Here is a 22,170-nt window from a genome sequence, read left to right on the forward strand (position 1 = left end):
ATATATTAAATTCAAGGACATTCTTAAAACATGGTGAGTTATTCAGTACTCAAACTTTAATTCCATTAATGAGCTTAATGTATATATGAAAAGGTAAATTATACACCGTGAAAAGATGAAAAAACTTACTGACGTTTCGGACGCTAGTCCTTCGTCGGAGTAAAAGAAACACCGACGCAGCTCACACTAGTTTTTAGCTAGTTATATCTTCTTAATGTATATATGTAAAATTAAAGTAAATAATAAAAATACTAATAATATCCTTTACAAGTCAACTTTTGGTATATTCTTTGCACACCTGAATGTGATGTTATCAGATCCAGCATCTGCTGTATTTCCCATTCTGCATGAAAAGAAAAAGATTTTTTCCATCTAAGGTTTTGATTCCTCAAGTTTTGCAACAAAATAAATAATATTTGGCAAAGCCGTACTTTTACTGCATTTTACTAGTATAACCAAGTTCTTGACCAATAAGGTGCATATACCATCTAAGTTATATTTAATGATATTGTAATAATTATAAATATATAATAAATAATTAACCATTCCTACCTTGTTGTTACTCTTGCTATATGATTAAATGCGCCATCAACAGAATCCAAATAAGAACCACCACGAAGGACAAATTTTTTCTCTCCACCACCCCCAAGGGTTTTTAATTCATCTGAGACCCATTCCCAAGCATTGCCAACCATATCACACATTCCTAGAAAGGAAAATACAAGATCTATATATAAATTATAATCAACCTGAATGATAAATCTTTATGATGCTCACCATAATCGTTTTGTGGAGGAAAAGCATCCACTGCTGCAGTCCAGTGGTACCCATCATCCTTGGTATTTTCATGAGGAAATCTTCCCTAAGTTATATTAAGGATAAATAGAACAAAACTGGATGAATGGGACAAAACTGGATGAATGGGAAAGTGAAGTATTTTCCTGCATGTTTTTTGTCCAGCATTTCAGAGGGAGAATGGAGCAGGGATTGGAATTCCCAAGGGTGGGTGGGTCAGGGGGACTTTCAGAAAGTAATCACACCTCCCCATGGAGCAGGTTTGCATTTCCAAGGGGTGGAGAGTGCCTGATAAGTATATCTCACCTGCCAAATATTCATTCTTTTTTCTTCAAAATTGTTTCCCCAAGGATATGTGTTATCTGATGAACATATTGTACATTAGTGTTGATCCAATAAATATTACAACAGTTACCAAATGTAAGGAAAGACCCAATGATCTAAGGAACCATGTCATTTTTATCAGGAGAGGGGGTAGTGGGATTCAATTGGTTACCCAAGAAATCAGACTCCTCCTCTCCATTTCATTCTGTTTATTGTAAAAGAGATGTGCGACTTGAATACTTTTGTGCCCCCCTCCCCCTCTAAAGCCTGATTTTTTTTAAATTATCTCTGCCAAACAAATACCTTACCATTAGTGCAGTTTTCGTATGACTGTGAAAAATTCCCGGCATGAACACGGCCATGACACGGCAAGGGATACGCCAGACCAATCACATTGGACGAGAATTCACTCTCCATCCAATCAAATACCCGGAACACGGCATAAACACATCGCGGACACGGTCACGCCAAGGTCACAGCAATGCCAAACCAATCACATTGCGTGTGAAAAAAATCAGCCAATTAAAATTCTAGAAAACATCACTGTCACGGCACGGCACACATACAGCACTGAGCTTTTCACAGTGAAAACTGCTCTACCACTGACAACTATTGATTTTGGTGCAGCCTAGATAAGGTAAAAGTGAAAGACTAACCTCTAAGACCACCTCTTGCTGCAAACTCCCATTCTTTCTCAGTAGGTAACCTTTTTCCTGCCCACTTGCAGTATTCATTAGCATCATTATAGCTGATATGTACTGCAGGGTGCTTCATCTTGTCCTTGATGGATGTTCCTGGTCCTTGTGGCTGTTAGTTAACAATAATAATAATGATAATGATGATAAATTAGAATGATGATGATGATGATGAATATATGGTCATGATGAAGATCGCTATAATGATAATGATGATGATGAATTGATGATAATGGTGAGTGATGCTGATCATGATGGTGCTGCTGCTGATGATGGTGGTGAATGATGTTGATGATGACAGTACACCATCATATATATATAAATGTAAATTGTTAGAAACATAGAATCGAGGCTCCTCTGTCTTTGATTATTTGCATATTAATTCTGATTTGCCACACCATATTTACTCAATTACGTCACAAGCTATGCCACGTGTAATACCGACAGGAAATGTTAGCTTCGTGCCCAGTTTTAGTCATTAGTTAGTCAGATCGTCCAAGCCAGAGTCGTATATTTGGAAGCCAAGAAGTAGTTAAAGTTACCCCCTGGCCCTTTAGAGTGCAAGCGGGAACAGATGTGTAAGTACAGTAATTAGCTTTACACCTTGTCTAAGCCCAGCCTCGGGCATAATAGCCTTTTAGTTACTTTACGAGACCCGTCTATGGTTTATACCGTGTTTAGTCAAGCACACGGCAACACCCTGAGATTTCTATTGCTTAGTAAGCATTCAATTTACAAAGCTAGGCCTATATCTGTATTTATACATTTAAATCTGTACCTTTAAGTCTAAAGCCTTTATTGATCTCATTATCGCTAGTATATTTTTCACGTCGCTTGCAGTGGCACACCCTAAGGCATAACCAAAATCGCATCATTTATATTAGTATTCACAAGAGTTTATAATAGTCATTTGATTGCTATGTTATCAAAAAACTATATTTGTATCATTTTACTTGTACCTTTAGTTTCTTAACCTTTTAGAGTTTGTCATACTAAAACTATGATCGGAACGCATGTTATTCTTTATGCGTGTTTCTATTGTCTTGTAATCCTATTATTTAGTAATTAGTTCATTGATTGTATTGTTTTCAGTTTACGTTTGAATATCGTCAATTAAAATCACCATCAATCACAGCCGATTTTCCGTGGTTCCTGACCTATTCAATCAGTAAAGCTCCCCCGCACACTGAGCTTGCCGCGACAAGTTGTTTAGCTTGCTCTTCAACATTCGCCGTAAGCCTAGCGCAACAGTAAAACATCTTTGCTTCTCTAAGGCCGCCATTGGCAAATTCGAAATCAACACAAAGTCTAAGTGGTTTTAGTGACGTTCGAGGGCGACAAGATGAGCATTGTGTCGGCACCGGACGACTTGACACTCTTCGATAAAGATGTCACTCATGAAGAGATCGCCTCGCACGTAGCTCAATCAGAATTCAATTACAGAAGTCCTTCGCGAAGAAAACAGAAATTTTCTGAAAAGGGAAAGGCCTTCCTGAAGGAATTAAGAGTGAAGAATAGGCAAGCCGCTTTCAAAGGCCTTAAAGCAAGTATCGATCGCGTGAGACAGCTTTGCCTTAACCCATTAGTGGAATGCGAGACTTTGGAGATTGAACGAGATAAGCTAGACTCGCTGAAAAACACGTTTAATGAATCGCATTACGCTTATGAATCATTGCTCGATAGTCACGCCGAAAAGGAAGAATCATATCATTGGTATGATATTCGAGATAGAGAGTTCACAGAGCTCAGGATGAAACTTTGTGAGCGTATTCAAATGTACGAACGAAAATCAATGTATAGTAAGTCTAACCCGCCATCGATTAAAAGTGTCAAAAGTAGAGCTTCCAAAGGTTCCCTATCCTCGTCCATGCACTCCGTTTCCCAGGCAAGAGCCGACGTCGCAGCCGAGGCAGCTCAATTCCAGGTCGAAATCGAATATCTCGAACGAGAAAAAGAACTCAAGCGCCTAGAGTTAGAAAAAAGGCTCGCTCTTGCTAAAGCCAAAGAAAACGCTTACAAAAATATTCTAGATGAAGACAACCGCGATGAAATCGATAAGATCAACAAGGATAGCACGCAAAACGTCAAACGGGAAATGAATCCGAACATCCCTCCCTTCGTCCTCAAATTAAAACAGGAAATTAAGACAGAGAAAGAGCACAACGCAGAAATAATCCCTCCGATCCCGGCCGCAAACGTAACGAAACAGAAACTTGACCCGAACTCTGATCATCATACATATCAACCACAAACACTTGATCATGCTTTAGGTCAATTAATTAATCTTCAAGCGCAACAAGCGCACTTAAGTTCGCTACTCATCGATCAACAAAGGACCTCTCAACTTCCTGTCAAGGAGCCTCCGACGTTTGCCGGTAACTCGTTCGAATATCCAGCTTTCGTGACTGCCTTTGATAACATAATATCCGCTAATGTTTCCGACGACAAGGATCGATTGTTTTTCTTGGAGAAATACACGACAGGCAAAGCGAACGAGGCCATCAGCGGTTTCCTAGCAACCAATTCAGATACCGCCTACAGAGAGGCTCGGAAGCTACTCAAGCAGCGTTTCGGTAACCCTGTGGTAGTCGCAGAAGATTACAAAAGGAAGTTATTAGAGTGGAAGCAGGTCAACGACGGTGACAGCCAAGGCCTACAAGATTTTTCCGACTTCCTTGTTCGCTGCCTGGAAGCTATGAAAACGATGAAGTCGATGTCCGAGCTCAACTCGGCAAAGACCCTCCAATCCATCGTCGCCAAACTGCCATCGTACTTGGGAGTCAAGTGGTGCAGGTCAGCTCACGACAAGCTAAGCAAAGAGGACAGAATAGTGGAATTCGAAGACCTAGCAAAGTTTGTAAAACAAGAGGCAGAGCTCGCCAACGATCCGATTTTCTCGCCGGAAATGTTAAAAAGAGAACGACGAAAGAACATTCCGCTTACGAAAGACAACCGTGGCGCTAGGTCTAGACCGCAAAGCGGAGCTCGTCCAAGCCAGTCCCTAGCTACAAGCACCACAAAGGCGAAGCAGAATGAACAGCGATCACCTCTCCCTGCAACAGCAACGTACGGGCCGACGTGTCTCATCTGTGACGGCAAACACGCGATAGCAAAGTGCGATACTCTCAACCAAACTAACGCTGACGCAAGGTTTGAGCTTGTAAGAGAGAAGCGCTTGTGTTTTAGATGTTTCAAATCTGGCCACGTGTCTGCGGACTGCCCATCGAAATCAACCTGTGGCGAATGCGGCAAACGACATCATACCTTGTTACATGGATCCACACCAAGAACGAAGTCACGTGACGAGCAGAGGACATCCGCCACTGGACCACCACGCAGTCAATCGAAACCCTCGCAATCCTCTCCTGATGCCGAATCCGCGCACTCCAACGCAACGAGTGTTACACACAACTCCGTCGGTACATACACAACCACCTTATGCAGAATCGTTCCAGTAGTGTTGTACCACAAGGACGACCCGAATACTGAACTAAAGACTTACGCCCTCTTGGACGACGCGAGTGACACGACGTTTGTAACGAACCAAATGAAGAACAAGCTGGGTTTAAAAGGAGTGGGAACCAACCTAAATCTGAGTACCATGCACGGAAACGAGGTCATCCAAGTCACCCGGCTGGATGGCCTTATCGTAGAACGCCCCGACAGACGCGCCACAGTTGAACTCCCCAAGGCGTATGCTAGAGACGCGATCCCTTCGAGAAGAGACCAGATACCAACCCCGGATGTAGCGGATAAGTGGCAGCACCTGCGGCGCATTAAAGATAAAATCCCGCCGATCGACGACAGCCTCGAGGTCGGAATACTTATCGGGTCCAACTGCCCAAAGGCGATCAAACCAAGGGAGATTATCACAGGGAAGAGCAACGACCCTTACGCAGTACGGACCATACTCGGATGGTGCATCGTCGGACCATCAAACCCATCGGAAGCGACCACGGACGAAGAGGTCTTGGCGAACTGCAATCGTATAATCGCGCGCGAGGCATGCAACAGCGATGAAAGGGTAGTTCAATTCGTAATCAGTAAGCCGACGAAGGAACTCGTTAACCCCATTGCTGTAGCTAAGATGTTCGAGTTAGATTTCGTGGAGCACATGGCCAGCCCCACTAAAGGCCTCTCTAAGGAAGACAGGCGATTCTTGCAAATCGCTTCAGAAGGTATCCACAGAACCGAAGACGGTCATTACGAGCTACCGTTACCGTTACGAGACGAAAATGTTACCCTCCCGGATAACAGAGCGGCAGCGGCACGCCGCCTTGATCAGCTTAAGAGAAGATTCGAGTCCCCAAACGGAAAGCAATACCGCGAGGACTACATAAAGAGCATGAATAGCATGATAGATAACGGATATGCTGAAATGGTCCCACCCGACGAGACGACCAATGGAAGCGACAAGAACTCGCTAACGAAACCCAAGAGATGGCTGATCCCTCACCACGGCCTGTACCACCCCAAGAAAAGAAAATTTCGCTGTGTCTTTGATTGTGCGGCAGTTTACCAAGGCCAATCCCTTAATAAGAACTTGCTCCAAGGACCAGACCTGACAAACAACCTAGTAGGAGTGCTGAGCAGATTTCGGCAGGAGCCAGTGGCCTTTTCTTGCGACATCGAAGGAATGTTCCACCAAGTCAGGGTCAACGAAGAGCACAGAGATCTATTGCGCTTCCTTTGGTGGCCGAACGGCGACATAAAAAGGGAGCCCAAAGAATACCGAATGACGGTTCACCTGTTCGGAGCTACATCCTCCCCGGGCTGCGCCAACTTCGCGTTAAAGGCGACAGCTGATGACCACGAGACCGAGTTTGGTGCCGCTGCCGCGAGTTTCCTAAGGAACGACTTCTACGTAGACGACGGCCTGAAGTCCGTCCCTACAGTTGACGAAGCAGTGAAGCTGGTCGAGAACGTGAAGGAAATATGCCGCAAAGGTGGATTTAACCTTCACAAGTTCCTCTCGAACAGCAAAGAGGTCATAAGAAGCATTCCCGAAGCCGACAGAGCAGACGGTATTAAGGAGATGGATCTAGACCTCGACTCGCTTCCCCTGGAGCGCACCCTCGGAGTTCATTGGTGCATCGAGTCCGATTGCTTCGAGTTTAGAATCATCCTCCAAGACAAACCGTGCACCAGGCGAGGCATCTTATCTACAATTAGCTCTATCTTCGATCCCCTGGGATTCGTAGCCCCACTCCTGTTGGAAGGCAAGTCTATTCTTCAAGATTTGTGCAGAGAAGACTTGGGCTGGGACGACACCATACCAGATGAGACTAAGGTCACGTGGGAAAGGTGGAGAACAGAGTTGATGCAGCTGCAGCGCATTTCCATCCCAAGGTGCTACAAGCCCGATGGCTTCGGTCGCGTCGTCAAAACAGAGCTGCACCACTTCTCAGATGCGAGCACAAGAGGCTACGGTCAATGCAGCTATGTACGCATGATAGATGAACACGACAGAATCCACTGCGCTTTCGTGATTGGAAAGTCCAGAGTCGCCCCCCTCAAGCCAGTGACCATACCACGTCTAGAGCTTACTGCCGCCGTCTGCTCTACGAGGATAAGCCAGCAAATCCATAGAGAACTAGACTATCGGGTTAATCGGGACTTCTACTGGACAGACAGCAAGGTTGTTCTCGGCTACATCAACAACGAGAGCAGACGCTTCCACGTGTTCGTGTCAAATCGGGTGCAAGAAATCCAGGACAGTACCAACAGCAACGATTGGAGATACATCGAGTCCAAGGAGAACCCTGCAGACGAGGCATCGCGGGGGATGAAGGCCCAAGAGCTCAAGGACTCGAGATGGATACTGGGACCAACATTCTTGTGGAAAAAAGAGACCGAGTGGCCGAATAGCGACGAGAACGACTACAGTCTGAGCAACCCACAAGAAGACCCCGAAGTGAAGAAGTCCGTCGTCATGGCAACAGCAACATCGGACCAAAGGAGCTACCCAGCGATGGACGAGAGAGTAGAGCGTTTCTCCAGCTGGTATAGGGCAAAGCGAGCCGTGGCCCTATGCATGAAGTGCATAAGTAGACTTAAAGCTCGAATCAAGAAAGAGAAAGTAGAAGAAGAAGTCAGGGTAGAAGATGTGGAAAGAGCAGGACGCCTCATCATTCGCGCGGCGCAAGAACGGGCATTCAAGGATGAGTTAAAGAATATGACGAACGGAAGTGAAGAGAAGAAATTTCGCGGAGAGCTTAGCAAGCTTGACGCGCTCATCGATGAAGACGGTATCATACGCGCCGGCGGACGACTGAAACACGCAACCTTGTCGGCCTACGTGAAGCATCCAATAATCTTACCCAAGGGCGCGCACATCTCTTTGCTTGTAATAAGGCACTTCCACGAGCGCGTCTCACACCAAGGCAAAGGCATCACCCTCAACGAAATCCGATCCAATGGTTTTTGGGTCGTTGGTGGCACATCTGCAGTCCGCAGTGCAATAGGTCGTTGCGTCAAGTGCCGCAAGCTCCGCGGGCCAGTGGTCGAGCAAAAGATGTGCGACCTACCCAAGGATCGACTGGAGTGCTGCCCACCATTCACATATTGCGCCGTCGATTACTTCGGGCCGTTCGCGATCAAGGAAGGACGCAAAGAGCTTAAGCGATATGGCGTCCTGTTCACCTGCTTGTCGTCAAGAGCGATCCACCTCGAGACTGCGACATCGCTCGAGACGGACACGTTTCTCAATGCACTAAGGCGTTTCCTTAGTCGTAGAGGTCCCGTGCGACAGATCCGGAGCGACCAAGGCACAAATTTCGTGGGAGCGCAAAGAGAACTAAAAGAGGCGTTCAACGAGATGAACGTCGACAACATCAAGGCGGAATTACAAAAGATACAGTGCGACTGGGTCACCTTCAAGATGAATGTGCCTGCCGCTAGCCATATGGGCGGAGTGTGGGAGAGACAAATCAGGACGGTGCGCTCCGTCCTCTCATCTCTTCTACTCGACAACGGATCCCAGCTTGACGACGACTCCCTACGCACGTTCATGTGTGAGGCGGAGTCGATAGTCAATAGTCGCCCCCTCACCATCAACCAACTGACGGACCACGACTCGCCAGAACCCCTGACACCTAGCCACTTACTAACTATGAAATCCAAGGTGCTTCTACCGCCCCCGGGAAATTTCGAAGCGGCTGATATCTACGCACGAAAGCGCTGGCGTCGCGTTCAATATTTGGCCAACCAATTCTGGACTCGCTGGCGTAAGGAATTCTTGCTGAGTCTGCAGGGAAGGAACAAGTGGACGCGCACGCGCAGGAACCTGACAATTGAGGACATCGTGCTGATAAAGGACGAGAATCTTCCCCGCAGTACGTGGCAGCTGGCACGTGTGTCAGACGTGTACCCTAGCAGCGATGGCAAGGTGCGAAAGGTCCAGGTAGCTCTTGCAGATGGCTGCCTGGACAAACAAGGAAAGAGGTCAGCAGCAGTGCGTTACCTCGATCGTCCCGTGCAGAAACTTGTTCTGTTAATGGAGGCGTAAGTCTGTTTACCGGGGAATTCCCGGCCGAGGGAGCCTACAGACAAGGAACTGTGAGTTCGATAGTCATAATCATATATAACGAACATTGGACATTATTAGTTTCAGTTAAGCAACGATAGTGAAATATTTTAATATTTCAGGGGAGCCATGTTAGAAACATAGAATCGAGGCTCCTCTGTCTTTGATTATTTGCATATTAATTCTGATTTGCCACACCATATTTACTCAATTACGTCACAAGCTATGCCACGTGTAATACCGACAGGAAATGTTAGCTTCGTGCCCAGTTTTAGTCATTAGTTAGTCAGATCGTCCAAGCCAGAGTCGTATATTTGGAAGCCAAGAAGTAGTTAAAGTTACCCCCTGGCCCTTTAGAGTGCAAGCGGGAACAGATGTGTAAGTACAGTAATTAGCTTTACACCTTGTCTAAGCCCAGCCTCGGGCATAATAGCCTTTTAGTTACTTTACGAGACCCGTCTATGGTTTATACCGTGTTTAGTCAAGCACACGGCAACACCCTGAGATTTCTATTGCTTAGTAAGCATTCAATTTACAAAGCTAGGCCTATATCTGTATTTATACATTTAAATCTGTACCTTTAAGTCTAAAGCCTTTATTGATCTCATTATCGCTAGTATATTTTTCACGTCGCTTGCAGTGGCACACCCTAAGGCATAACCAAAATCGCATCATTTATATTAGTATTCACAAGAGTTTATAATAGTCATTTGATTGCTATGTTATCAAAAAACTATATTTGTATCATTTTACTTGTACCTTTAGTTTCTTAACCTTTTAGAGTTTGTCATACTAAAACTATGATCGGAACGCATGTTATTCTTTATGCGTGTTTCTATTGTCTTGTAATCCTATTATTTAGTAATTAGTTCATTGATTGTATTGTTTTCAGTTTACGTTTGAATATCGTCAATTAAAATCACCATCAATCACAGCCGATTTTCCGTGGTTCCTGACCTATTCAATCAGTAAAGCTCCCCCGCACACTGAGCTTGCCGCGACAAGTTGTTTAGCTTGCTCTTCAACATTCGCCGTAAGCCTAGCGCAACATAAATATAGCATGACTATGAATCATATTTTAGCAATAATGTACTATTTCTGTTTACCTGCCTCCAAAAAGCTCTGTTGACTGGTATCCACCATGGAGCACCCTGTTGAACAACATAAAACATGATCAAACAACGCTTATATCTGGAACTTATCCTGTAGCCTTCCTTGTCCTCACACCCTCTCCCACCTGGCCTCTCTCACTTATCCTTCCCTCCCCACATGAGAATTAATTGACAAGGGACTGTTTATTTATAACGTTGCAGGGGATGGGCAGCAGTGGCACATCCTGAACAATTGCTAGGTGACTTTTACCTAGAAAGGCATCACAGAGCATCCTAAAAAGATACAATTAGTCTCAAAATAAAAGCTTTTCAAACTATACCTGAACTGACTGCTTAATCTTGGAAAGAGTCTTCGCAGGAACAGCAGAAAAAAATGCAAAACTCCATCCAAACTTTTCAGCTTCACTTTTATAATTCTTTTCTCGTACAAATTTTCTAAAGTTTTCGTTTGTGACAGGGAATTTATCAATCAAAAATGACTTGACTTTAACCATCTTTGATGGTCCTTCGCCATCTTTGCCGTCTTTTGCATCAGTACCCATCTTAAACCTACCACCAGATAGCTTAACCATCTCTGTATGAGATGCTGCAGTTATTAGAAGATATTGAACATTGAAAGCTAGAAAAAATACAGAGAAGAACACGAGGGACAAAGCCATTTTGATTTGATACTGGCGTGACAATATGGAGTACGTGACAAGGCCCAGGCCCTCACATACATCTAATAGCGCAGCGCAGACGTGACGTCATTAAAACGAATACAAAGATTAAATTCGGACAAACAAACTTACAAGTTTACTTTCAGTAGATAATTTTCACATCCGATCGCAGTTGATCTTAGTTTACATGGTTTATTATTGTAACTTTAAGTAAAAATAATAAAATCGGTTCGTACAATCCTCGTAGCGGCTAAACAGAATGCAATGTTTGTCCGAATCTTTAAGCTATTTTTAGGATCAGTGCGCTGCGCTATTGAAAACAAACAGGTCACGCTTGCTATCATTAATTTTAATTAATCAATCCCTCATCTTTAGACCCCGTCTTGCCTTGATTACAGCAAACAACATGCTTTCCGGGTTTTCAAATAGAGTACTCAAGCGATGACTTCACAAAAAATAATTTTATCTTAATCATATTTTTGGTTAACAATTTAGATAGACAATTTAAAAAACCCGTTTACTGAGATGTGGTCATTTGAATATATAATTACCCCTTACAAATTTATCGCTGTATTTTCGGCTTAGTCCAAAACGTTTTATTTTCAAACGATTGCATCTCCGTTACACCGTGTAAACACTCCTGCAACTTTTGCCCAAAGTACAGAGAACATTTCTCCGTGTAAATGACGCCTTAAGGGTAGTATTCATTGCTTTCAGGGTGAAATCTTCCCCTATTGCTTTTTATTATCAAGATAAAAAACAACGAAATACCTTAAACATAATTAAACAACAACAACACGGTTTCGTACGTGCATGAGGTCCATATACAACTATTTGTTCAATAAGGAAGTAGATGCATTAATTTGGATAAGCGCTATATAAATGCACAATTATTATTATCATTATTATGCTTCAGTTTCAGTAAAAGCTAGACTTCTTTGTGAAGTTTCCCAAATCGTTTTCGGCTTTTTTAACCGCTTCATCACTAATAACACTTCTCTTTGAATACACTGATTCCTGTCTACGACGGCGACGTCGACCGTAAAGGAAAATAATTTCTCTTTGTACTGTTGAATGGCGATTTCATTCAAAACACTTATAAGTAAAACTCAACTCATTCTGAGGGAAGACAGACTTTGAGGGCGCGCAACCCTAGAAGGAAGTCTATTTACACTTTTGGTAGACGTCGCCGTCGTACATTTTCGTTATGGAAATGACGCAAAGACAAAAAAGGTTCTAACAACGTAGACTCGATCGAACGATTGCGCATTAATATTTACCTAACTCTCATACATTATAAAAACAACTGATAGCTTTGAGGTTATTTTAGGCAGAAGTTACGGACTTCTGGTTCTAGGGTATCGATGAAATTTTGAGCGTTTGAGCGTTACATGTAACGAGGTTTAGAAGCGGTGAATATCAATAGTGTTTTAGAGGAATCCGCGTAAAAACGAAAACTGGAATGAGTCTAGTTCTTACTCGGTGTCCTTGCTTAGGATGACTATCTTGCTGTTCGTAGCGTGCCTGTCTCCCATTGTTGCAAACACTGTGTAATGACCATCTCTCACCTCGCAAGGCCTGTGATAGCCATGAGGCTTGGAGCCACCATCATCTTTGGATCCGCCATTACCTGGACCACAACAAACAAGATCATACGTGCTTCCAGCTCTAGGTGCCGTTTTACCCATGCTATACCAGTCTTCGAACATGCCCAGAAACAAGTGCTTGTTTGGCTTCTTAAGATGCTCTTCCGCAGTTAACATCAGCCCAATATAGTTATCATGAAGATCGAAGTTGTAAGGACATTCCCAGAAAATGTGCAAGTTTGTTTGGCAGTCCAACATGTAGGTAACGATACCACTAGATCCAGTAGCAGCCCAGCTGCCAGCATTATGGAACAGAGAGTCATCCTGCCTCATGGAAAGCAAATATGGGGTAGCAGGAACTCTGTTGTGACCATGATGAAGATACCATTTAACAAGTTGGATGTCGTGGTCTGTACCATTGCAGATACTCATCGCATTTCGTCTTCCGCCTCCTTCAGCGAACAAACCAAACAGATTCCCCACCTGAGCACCACCTTGAGCATCAAGGGAAGCTATGGCATCTCTTACTTGATTCACTTTCCCTGTATCTGGTATTATCGACGAAGCAACGTCTAACGCAGTTTGGAAATCAATAGTTCCTGCCATGGCGCTACAAAGACTGCTGCAGTCGTTAGAGTCGCACCAGTTTTTCCGCAATATACTAGTAACCATGGTAACATTCACTTTATACCTGCGGAATCAGGTGACCAAACATATCATATGGCGAACTGACAGCAGTCTTACAATTATACATGGAAGTAGTCTTGTATAGTTTAGCGCGCCATAACTGACGTTGCACTGATCGATTTTGTACGGCCGTAGCAATCAAATGGACAGTGCGCATCCGGAAGTAGTTTTATCTAGTTTAGCGCGCCATAACTGACGTTGCACTGATCGATTTTGTACTGCCGTAGCAATCAAATGGACAGTGCGCATCCGGTCTTTAAAAAAGGTGGTCCTTTTTTTATTTACTTGTGCAATGAATATTTTTTTACGAGGGGGTCGAAATGGTCCTGTAATTAAGTTATGTTAAGTTATGCGGTTAAAACCAGACCAAGCGTGCTAAGGCCTTTTTTTGTCGTGCTATTTTTGTAATCAATGCACAATGAATAATTATATATGTAAATATACACAGTCGATGTCATTAACGTTGTTCACCGAAAAAAGACATTTAATAGACATTTAACAATTTAGACATTTCCACATTTAGACATCTAGACATTTAGAAATAAATGTTTCATTATGTATTCTTTGCCTCGTGTGCGTCAGTCTGAGCTTCAAAAGTAAAATTCAACTCTTGAATCGAAAATCCAGAATTCCCTGACCATTTAGTGAGGATTTAAGATAGAGAATGGTATTTCAGCGTTTGTTTTATGCCAGAACGTTCGAGGAAACACGTGATAATTCTTTTAGTCCAAATGTGTAAATGTGTCTTTTTTCGGTGGACAACGTTAATGACATTGACTGATTATCTTCAGATACAGTTTTGTAGTTAAAGCACCAAAGCAGACGGACACACTTAACTTTTTTTTAATCAAAGACTTTTAAGGTTTAGCTAAAGTTTTTTTTCCCACGAAAAAATTTAAACTTACGAAATACAGATAATGTATCAAGTGGAAAGGTTGCAGAAACAACAAGTGACCCGATCGAGTAACGTAACGTTACATTTAATCAAACAGCTTTTGTTGAACTTGTGCATACTACCCTGTGCCCTTTCTACCGCGCATTTTGTTGACTTACTTAATTTAACAGATGTCAAAGTAATCTGCTCGATTAAATGCTAAATCGGGTAATCGACCTTATATTTTGCTTCCAATTTGTACTTTGTTTGGTTCTTTGTTATTTTATTGACATTTGAAGCGAATCCTGTAATACATCGACGCAGGGGCGTAGCGAGGACCTAGGAGCTGGGGGGGCACTGATCCAAAATAAGAAAAAATTTCAAATTCCCACGTGCAGATTTCAGGCTCTGACCGGGTTCGCAGTGCACAGGTAGCCCGTCCGGATAACTTCGTATAAATTCGCACTTTTGTAGGTTGTAATAATTTATTTTCCTCTTTCGTTTCGGTTTAATATGTTTTTTTTGTTGTTATTCTTTTTTCAAAACGTGCCCCCCCTCGCTACGCTACTGCATCGACGCCTCAGAACTTCCCAATTTTCGCATTTTTGTGATAGACGGATTTGATCGCTTATCACTTATTTTGGTTATTGTAGGTGTGACTTTCTGAAATTTTGTCTATGGAAAATAAATTCCTCCAAAAGACGAACTGGCTTTAGGTTTTTGAATATGTACTGAAGCAAGAGTGCTTTTTTCCATCGAAAAGTGAAATTTCAGTTCTTGAAATAAATAATTATTCAAGCCTTTATGTTTTACGTGGCTTCGTGTTTTACGAAGTCCGAAATCGTAAGCAGATGACGTAAGACGATTGGTAAACGTTCACTTATCGATCTGCTAGCTTCTTAGCGAGCGAGTGAGTGATACTATTGTATATTAAGACCCCTCACACTAACTTGTTTCTACGCTTCGCGTATCCACAAGTTAAAAACTCAGTGAGACATTCTAGATTTTAATTTCCCTATCCGCTAATTCCCACTCCATGCAGTTTCTGGAATTGTTTTTCTCGTCTATTACTATACACCCGAGTACACGGAAGTACAGATTGTGCTTGTCAACAGGCTACCTTTAATATATCTATCAAATTTGTATCCATCAATCAGTATTATCGGGGATAATCACAGTAAAGGCAAATTTGTTTTCAAAATATTAATACATGCGTAAAACTAATGAATGTCTACTGGTACATTGACATGATGCTGAAGCAGAGTTCACTACTGAAACAATTAATTGCTGTGATTGTTTACTTAGGAAGCAAAGTCACTAAAAGAAAGGACACTATATCCTAAGATGTCATTTGTGAATAATGTTCAATTTTTCCAATTATAGTTTTTCTCGACAATGGTGATCTTGCTGTACGTGGCATGTCTGTCTCCCATCGCTGCGTAGACTGCGTAATTGTTATCTTGCACGGCACACTTTCTTTTACATCCATACGGCTTCGATCCTCCTTTGTCTCTTGACTTTCCATCCCCTGGACCACAACAAACCAGGTCAAAGCTGCTGCCATAACTGGGACTCATTCCTATCTTACCCCAGTCTTTAAACATGCCTTCGAAAAGGTACTTGTTTGGTTTCTTGAATTTAGAGGTTAACATCAATCCAATGAAGTTGTCATCAAAATCGAAGTTATAAGGACACTCCCAGAGAATGTGCAAGTTGGTTTGGTGTTCCAATTGGTAGGTAACGATACCACTAGATCCAGTACAGGCCCAGCTGCCAGCATTATGGAACAACGCTTCATCTCGACTCATGGAATCAAGGTAAGGTTGAGGAGGAACTTTTACGTAGCCCCATTCAAGATACCATTCAACGAGTAGTACAGCGTGGCTGGTACCGTTAACAATACTCATTTCGTTGCGTCTTCCACCGCCTTCATCGAACAATCCCAAGAATGTTCCCTGCTTGGATTCCAACAAGTCAAGCGCCTGCGAGACTAAACTGAGCTTTTCTGAATTAGGTGCAATTGAAGAAACTACGTTTGAAGCGACTTCTCCTGGTTTTTCCATAGTTCAAAGCTCTAAAAATAAACTTTCCCCCTAGTAACTGCGTTATTTCCGCTCGTCGGTGTTTTCCAAGAAATCACTAAATATTGAGTCAATGCCAAACTTTCTTATTCCCAGGCCTTTTCCTATATTCATCAATTTTGGTGAAAAAGAGCCTGGAGACAGTTTCGTCATAGAAAACGTATGATTGAACACTGAGGGGACACGGGAAGAGCAGCACACGAAGCGTTGACCACCACCAGGGCCCGGTTGTACGAAGCCTGGATAGCGCTATCCAATGGATAAATTCTTATCCAGTGGATAAGTTGATGCTGTTATCAAATAAATCATTTTCCACTGGATAAGATTTATCCGTCGGATAGCGCTATCCAGGCTTCGTACACCGGGCCCCGTCCTCTTTAGTAACTTTATTTGATAGATTAATGTGGCTACCTTTTTATGAAGAGGCTAAAATACATAGATCCATCATAGATTTCAAGAGGTTAAAGGCCAATGTACCCACCTACATCGGCAGCTTATTAAAACGTAATTGCGATGTGCATTCGCGCACAACTAGGTACTGTACTTACAATATAATTTTGTATGTCATTGTTTTAAACGGAAGTTAGAGGGGGAGGTCTTTTAGCGTAACAACATCTCAACTTTGGAATAGCTTTCCTTTAGGTCTTAGTCAAATTGATTCTTTAAATAATTTTAAATTCTTTTTTTAAAAACATTTTTTAGAAATTCGGAGATCCTTAAATCATTTTATAGTATGTCATTTTTATAAGCAATTTAATTTATATATTTGTTCCACCTTTAATTTATTATTTCTATTGTTATTGTTTGTTGTTTTTTTTTTAATAATAATAATAATTTTTTATATATATAGTCTTTAATCAATAATTAATAATAACAATAATCTCTAATCAATAATTAATAATTTTTAAATATTTATACATTTTTTCAAGATTGTAAAAAACGAATAGAATTTGTCCATTATTTAAATATGAATATGTTAATATATAATACTTACAAAGAAGAAGGAATTATAAGATGAAAAACTGACTCTATTGTTATTGTTCTATATATATATTTTCTTTTTTTAGCTTAATTTTTAAATTTTTATAATATTCTAATAATTTTAATAGTCCCTTATAGTCTTTAGGTTATCGTAAAGAGCCATAAGTTTATTAGTATAGTTGTTGCTATTTAGTGCCACCCTTGTTGAATAAAGGATTTATTATTATTATCAAAAGCGATGCGCGCCAAAAATAGACAGAAACCATTCTGCCGTGCTCCCTTGCTCTACGTTGTTTGCTCATGCTTTTTTGAAAAACATATGAAAACATCAGCAAATCGGAAGAGAGCGCATTATGCGCTTGCAGAAAAGCAAGCAATAAAATAACTGTATTTAGTGTTTACACTAACTAAGTCTTAGGGCTTAATTCTGTATGGGTCAAGTCCTCTTGGTATGTGTTACGTTACCTGAATGAATATTCTTACCATTCACAGGCATCCCAAACAATGTTTCTGTGTATGGTTTATGAGGCAATGTACGATTTCCGTCAAAACTTGCTTCAGTCCATTGCTTGAGCGCATTGTTCAGTCTTCTGGTGAAGTTTCAGCGCGATTTGAAACTTCGCCAGAAGACTGAATAAGGCGTTCAAGCAACGATTGCAGCAATTTTTGAAGGAAGTTGCTGAGTGAAACATTTCATTGTTATTTTCATCATAACTCCCATACATTCCCTTATAAGCCATAAGCCATACACAGGAACCTTGTTTGGGCTGCCTGTGGACCACTGAATGTCTTATTGTGCAGCTGTACTTAAATTGATTTCAATAAAAACATATCCAGTAGTAGATAGGTAGTAAGTAGTTCTGTACGGTACAGACTGTGGTCAGATCTATAACTATACTACAGAAAACTACTACAAAGACAATATTTATTCCTTCTTCGACTTCTAGTCTTTCTTATTTCTCGTCCATTACACTCTGAGTACCTGAAAGTACATGCTTTGGTTGTCAACATCTACTTAATCTATTATACTCTAGAGGATCAGATAACCGGTTGGAATGCATAAAGCCCGCTGTACTGAACGATAACTACATTTGTATCTATCAATTCATTGCGAATATTACCGGGAATGAATCACAGTTACGGCAAAAATTATTATACAAATTATTATGCATACATCTACTAGTTCAAGGTAACGAGCACCAAGAGCAGAAATATCGTTTATAGTTTCGCTTGTAGCTTGGCCAGCCAGGCAGGATTCCTAAACTTTTTTTTACCAACTTATACGTCTGTGTCTACGTCTTTCGGCATTTAGGTAGCAAGGTCACTAAAAGAAAGCATGCAAGCCTAAGATCCATATGTAAATGATGGGTTCAATTTTTCCAATTATAGTTTTTCTCGACAATGGTGATCTTGCTGCCCGTGGCATGTTTGTCTCCCATCGTCGCGTATACTGCATAGTTGTTGTCTTGCGCTGCACACCTTCTTTTACATCCATACGGCTTCGATCCTCCCTTGTCTCTTGACTTTCCATCCCCTGGACCACAACAAACCAGGTCGAATGTGCTACCATAACTGGGACTCATTCCTATCATATCCCAGTCTTTAAGCATGCCCTTGAAAAGGTACTTATTTGGTTTCTTCAAGCAGTGACCCGTGGTTAACATCAGCCCGATGTAGTTGTCATTAATATCAAAGCTATAAGGACATTCCCAGAGAATGTGCAAGTTGGTTTGGTGTTCCAATTGGTAGGTAACGATACCACTAGATCCAGTACAGGCCCAGCTGCCAGCATTATGGAACAACGCTTCATCTCGACTCATGGAATCAAGGTAAGGTTGAGGAGGAACTTTTACGTAGCCCCTTTCAAGATACCATTCAACGAGTAGTACAGCGTGGCTGGTACCGTTAACAATACTCATTTCGTTGCGTCTTCCACCGCCTTCATCAAGTAACCACAAGAATGTTCCCTTCTTGGATTCCAACAAGTCAAGCGCCTGCGAGACTAAACTGAGCTTTTCTGAATTAGGTGCAATTGAAGAATCTAAGTCTGAAGCGACTCGTCCTAGCGATTCCATGGTTCAAAGCTCTTGAGAATGATTTTCCCAAGTACAGTTTGCGTAAACTCTGCACATTGGTGTTATGTTTTCAAGAGATCACTAGGTATTGGCTTCACGCCAGGTGTTGTGCGACAACGGCTCACGTGACTTCGAGCATCCAATCATCTTTTTTCATTTTCATTTTTGAAAAAGAGCCTGGGCACACGGTTTTATGTCTACCAATGAAAAATCGAAATATTGGCGGGAAAAACCGGATTCCTACTAGTAAAAGAGGAGCTCCCAGTACAATCGTTATTATCATCTACAGTACTTTATTAAAGAAAAATCTGCAACCCATGTGTTTCACTTTCATGGCTTGAAACGGAAATACGTCATGTCCATCCGTAAGTCAGCTTGGCTATGTATACGAGTGGAGTCAGTTGGCTCAGTGTAATAAAACCCTCCATTTTCCAAGTGCAATCGCGAAACTTGCGTTTTAAACTCTTAGATGAAAACTGAGTATAGAATGTTGAAAAGAAGCAGTAATTCAAGTATGTTTAACTAAGCCAAGAGAGGACTTTTCAAACAAATTTTTTATCTCCTATTTCGGTGCTTAGAATACTTAGCCTCTATCGAAAGAGTTTCAGCAATATGACGACGTCAAATATGTAATAGATTTACTTTCAGGTTGTTTTCTTAATGGAAAATACATAAATCCCCCAAAAATTACAAGTTTTTGACAGAAAACCTGAGATGGGTATTTTTTACTGCAATTAAACTTTAGTTTTTTTTGTATGTAAAATTTCCCAGGCAATGTTAGATTTTTTAGGGAAAAAATTTCTAAAGTTCTATCGAATGCTGGATTTTCCATCAAAGCCGACTAACAAAATTGATAGCAAGTTTAGTATTTTTTATAATTTATTTTGAGTTGAGCTATGCCATGTAATGAAAACACTATACTCTATACTTATGGAAAAGAAATCTTTTGTTTGTTTATTTAATTCCCAAATAATTTTTAATTAGATTTTCAAATTACAAGAGTAAATAAGGTTTATATTTTTAACTGGTCCTGAATAGACTTTAACGATTGTGAAGATATTTCCAGGGAGCGAAAAAGACATTTATTGTTGAATGCATGCATACAATCATGTGACATCCAAAGCAATATACAGCAAATTGAAGAAGCGTCGGGTTGAAAAGGTCTGAGTTATCGAAGCTAAGAGCGAAGGGTATTCTGGGTAGTTTATATACTATGCACTTGCAGAGTGTTGGAATAGAGAGTGACAAACTACTTTGTTCGATACTGGCTTGAGTCAATTTTCCAGAACTGTAAAATTGCAATATGCATAACACTAGCTTGTTTACCCAGAACACCCTTCCGCCTTAGCTTCATCAATTGAATCTTTTCAACCAGACGACGTTTTATCAGTTTGGTGCCGTATGTATCAGACAATAGTGAATGGATGCAAAACATGAGAACATCATGGAGCAGTTGTTAATGTATATAGACGATATTATATGCTGTTATTTGATATTCTTTATCTATTCTTATTTTTATTATTATAAATTGTAGGCTCGCTCAATATGTACCATTCTCCCTCGACTTATTTCAGAAGTGAGGAGTACAGTACTATAGCCCTGTAAAAGTCCCATCATCATTGGTTAACAGCAGCATAGCGAACGGTTCCATTATCTGTCACATTCCGAAATTCGTTTGTTATCTCCTCAATGGAACGTCCTTTGGTCTCAGGGACAAAAAGATAGACGAACAACCAAAACAGGAAAACCAAGACGATGAACACGATGAAGACGTAAGGAAACAAGGCAGTCTGAACAAAGAAATTACAGCAATAAAGAAACAAGAAAAAGGAGTATTTTAAAACTCTAGCATTCCACAGGAATCCCGAGTGAAAAATAGTAAGAAAAACAGGAGTAACACAAACAAACATGGGAGTAAACTGAAGAGCAATAACAGGCTAGTAAAATAACAAACGTTCTACGCAGGATAAAGAATGATCAGTCAATTTGATTAAATAGTATGAATATAGAAACGAAATCACGTTATCTTCGCGATTATACCAAATGAATCATCGAAATTACATCCAATCCTTAATTAAAATAAATAAAATGCTCTTTTCGAAACGAGGTCTTTAGCTTGTAATGGATGAGTGTTGGAAATCTGTGAGATGTTTTAGAGAATATGCGTCTGATAAGGCAAGAATGATGGCTCAATCCCCTTTCCAAGACAGACTTTTCATTGCACTATACGTACCTGCATTGAAGGGAATGCAATACCAACGAGGAAGTTTGACAGCCAATTGATAGTAGCAGCGATGGAACAAGCCGCTGACCGAGGACCTTGAGTAAATATCTCGGCCGTGATGAACCATGGGATAGGTCCTGCAATAGTAATAACCAATCAAATTAACTCTCTCTCTTTTGGAAGATCAAATATATTCTGTGTTTTATTGCCACAGGGAACACATTGATAGTTTAGGATCCCTGTGACAGAGTGTGGGACGTACCTGGTCCAAGCTGAAAGAATATGACTAGAATGAGAGTAGCAATCACCGCCACGTATCCCATTGCCTTGTAGTGCTACCAACGTGATAAAAGAACAATAAATACTTCAGTGTGAACAAAATGTCTTGCACAAGTAGTATAGGGAATGGGGGTTCCAGCGCAATCTCAACACGGGGTAAGACCCGCGTCAAAAATCCACCTACGGAAACAACCCACTCCAAGTGTGGTTGGGGGCAACAGCGCAAATATGTTAGTCTATATATGGAGTGCGAAGATTGTAAAGAGTTTGTTT

At 41.3% G+C, this 22,170-nt stretch overlaps 6 protein-coding genes across 9 annotated transcripts in view; 1 reads left to right on the plus strand and 5 right to left on the minus strand.

Annotated features, from left to right (window-relative positions):
• Positions 1-38: 38 nt before the first annotated feature.
• On the minus strand, positions 39-11,121 carry LOC116291401 (inactive C-alpha-formylglycine-generating enzyme 2-like). The gene is made up of 7 exons (XM_031698571.1): positions 10,772-11,121; positions 10,446-10,490; positions 1,776-1,926; positions 1,102-1,157; positions 778-862; positions 553-706; positions 39-343 (listed from the first exon to the last, which is right to left on the minus strand). Exons 1-7 carry the CDS (start codon positions 11,108-11,110, stop codon positions 265-267), a joined length of 909 nt encoding a protein of 302 aa, XP_031554431.1. The 5' UTR covers positions 11,111-11,121; the 3' UTR covers positions 39-264.
• Positions 2,151-22,011, plus strand: LOC116291397 (uncharacterized). Of its 4 annotated transcripts, none has more exons than XR_016119698.1 (3): positions 2,151-2,392; positions 2,907-9,717; positions 20,929-22,011. XR_016119698.1 is itself a non-coding variant. In XM_089029469.1 (2 exons), exon 2 carries the CDS (start codon positions 3,157-3,159, stop codon positions 9,319-9,321), a length of 6,165 nt encoding a protein of 2,054 aa, XP_088885595.1. In that variant the 5' UTR covers positions 2,151-2,392; positions 2,907-3,156; the 3' UTR covers positions 9,322-10,185. The 4 variants fall into 4 exon arrangements, 1 of the variants encoding a protein (XP_088885595.1); XR_016119697.1 differs by lacking the exon at positions 20,929-22,011 and adding an exon at positions 10,653-10,768; XR_016119696.1 differs by lacking the exon at positions 20,929-22,011 and adding an exon at positions 10,232-10,382.
• Positions 11,692-13,475, minus strand: LOC116291402 (uncharacterized). Its single transcript, XM_031698572.2, has one exon. The coding sequence runs from the start codon at positions 13,366-13,368 to the stop codon at positions 12,586-12,588; it is 783 nt and encodes a 260-aa protein (XP_031554432.1). The 5' UTR covers positions 13,369-13,475; the 3' UTR covers positions 11,692-12,585.
• On the minus strand, positions 15,357-16,413 carry LOC148911514 (tereporin-Ca1-like). Its single transcript, XM_089029329.1, has one exon. The coding sequence runs from the start codon at positions 16,318-16,320 to the stop codon at positions 15,622-15,624; it is 699 nt and encodes a 232-aa protein (XP_088885455.1). The 5' UTR covers positions 16,321-16,413; the 3' UTR covers positions 15,357-15,621.
• Positions 18,228-19,498, minus strand: LOC116291408 (tereporin-Ca1). Its single transcript, XM_031698579.2, has one exon. It carries the CDS (start codon positions 19,392-19,394, stop codon positions 18,690-18,692), a length of 705 nt encoding a protein of 234 aa, XP_031554439.1. The 5' UTR covers positions 19,395-19,498; the 3' UTR covers positions 18,228-18,689.
• LOC116291370 (solute carrier family 2, facilitated glucose transporter member 3) overlaps positions 20,454-22,170 on the minus strand; it is a 32,037-nt gene continuing 30,320 nt past the window's right edge. The window contains exons 10-12 of the mRNA XM_089029470.1: positions 21,881-21,953; positions 21,628-21,755; positions 20,454-21,184 (exon numbers count right to left, since the gene is read on the minus strand). Of these exons, the coding sequence (XP_088885596.1) occupies positions 21,011-21,184; positions 21,628-21,755; positions 21,881-21,953 (375 nt within the window). The 3' untranslated portion in view covers positions 20,454-21,010. The remainder of the gene's footprint in view (positions 21,185-21,627; positions 21,756-21,880; positions 21,954-22,170) is intronic.

The sequence above is a fragment of the Actinia tenebrosa genome, unplaced genomic scaffold, assembly GCF_029948245.1.
Source record: "Actinia tenebrosa isolate PJP-AT-01 unplaced genomic scaffold, QUT_ActTen_1.0 PGA_scaffold14__42_contigs__length_11649687, whole genome shotgun sequence".
NCBI classification, from domain to species: domain Eukaryota; kingdom Metazoa; phylum Cnidaria; class Anthozoa; order Actiniaria; family Actiniidae; genus Actinia; species Actinia tenebrosa.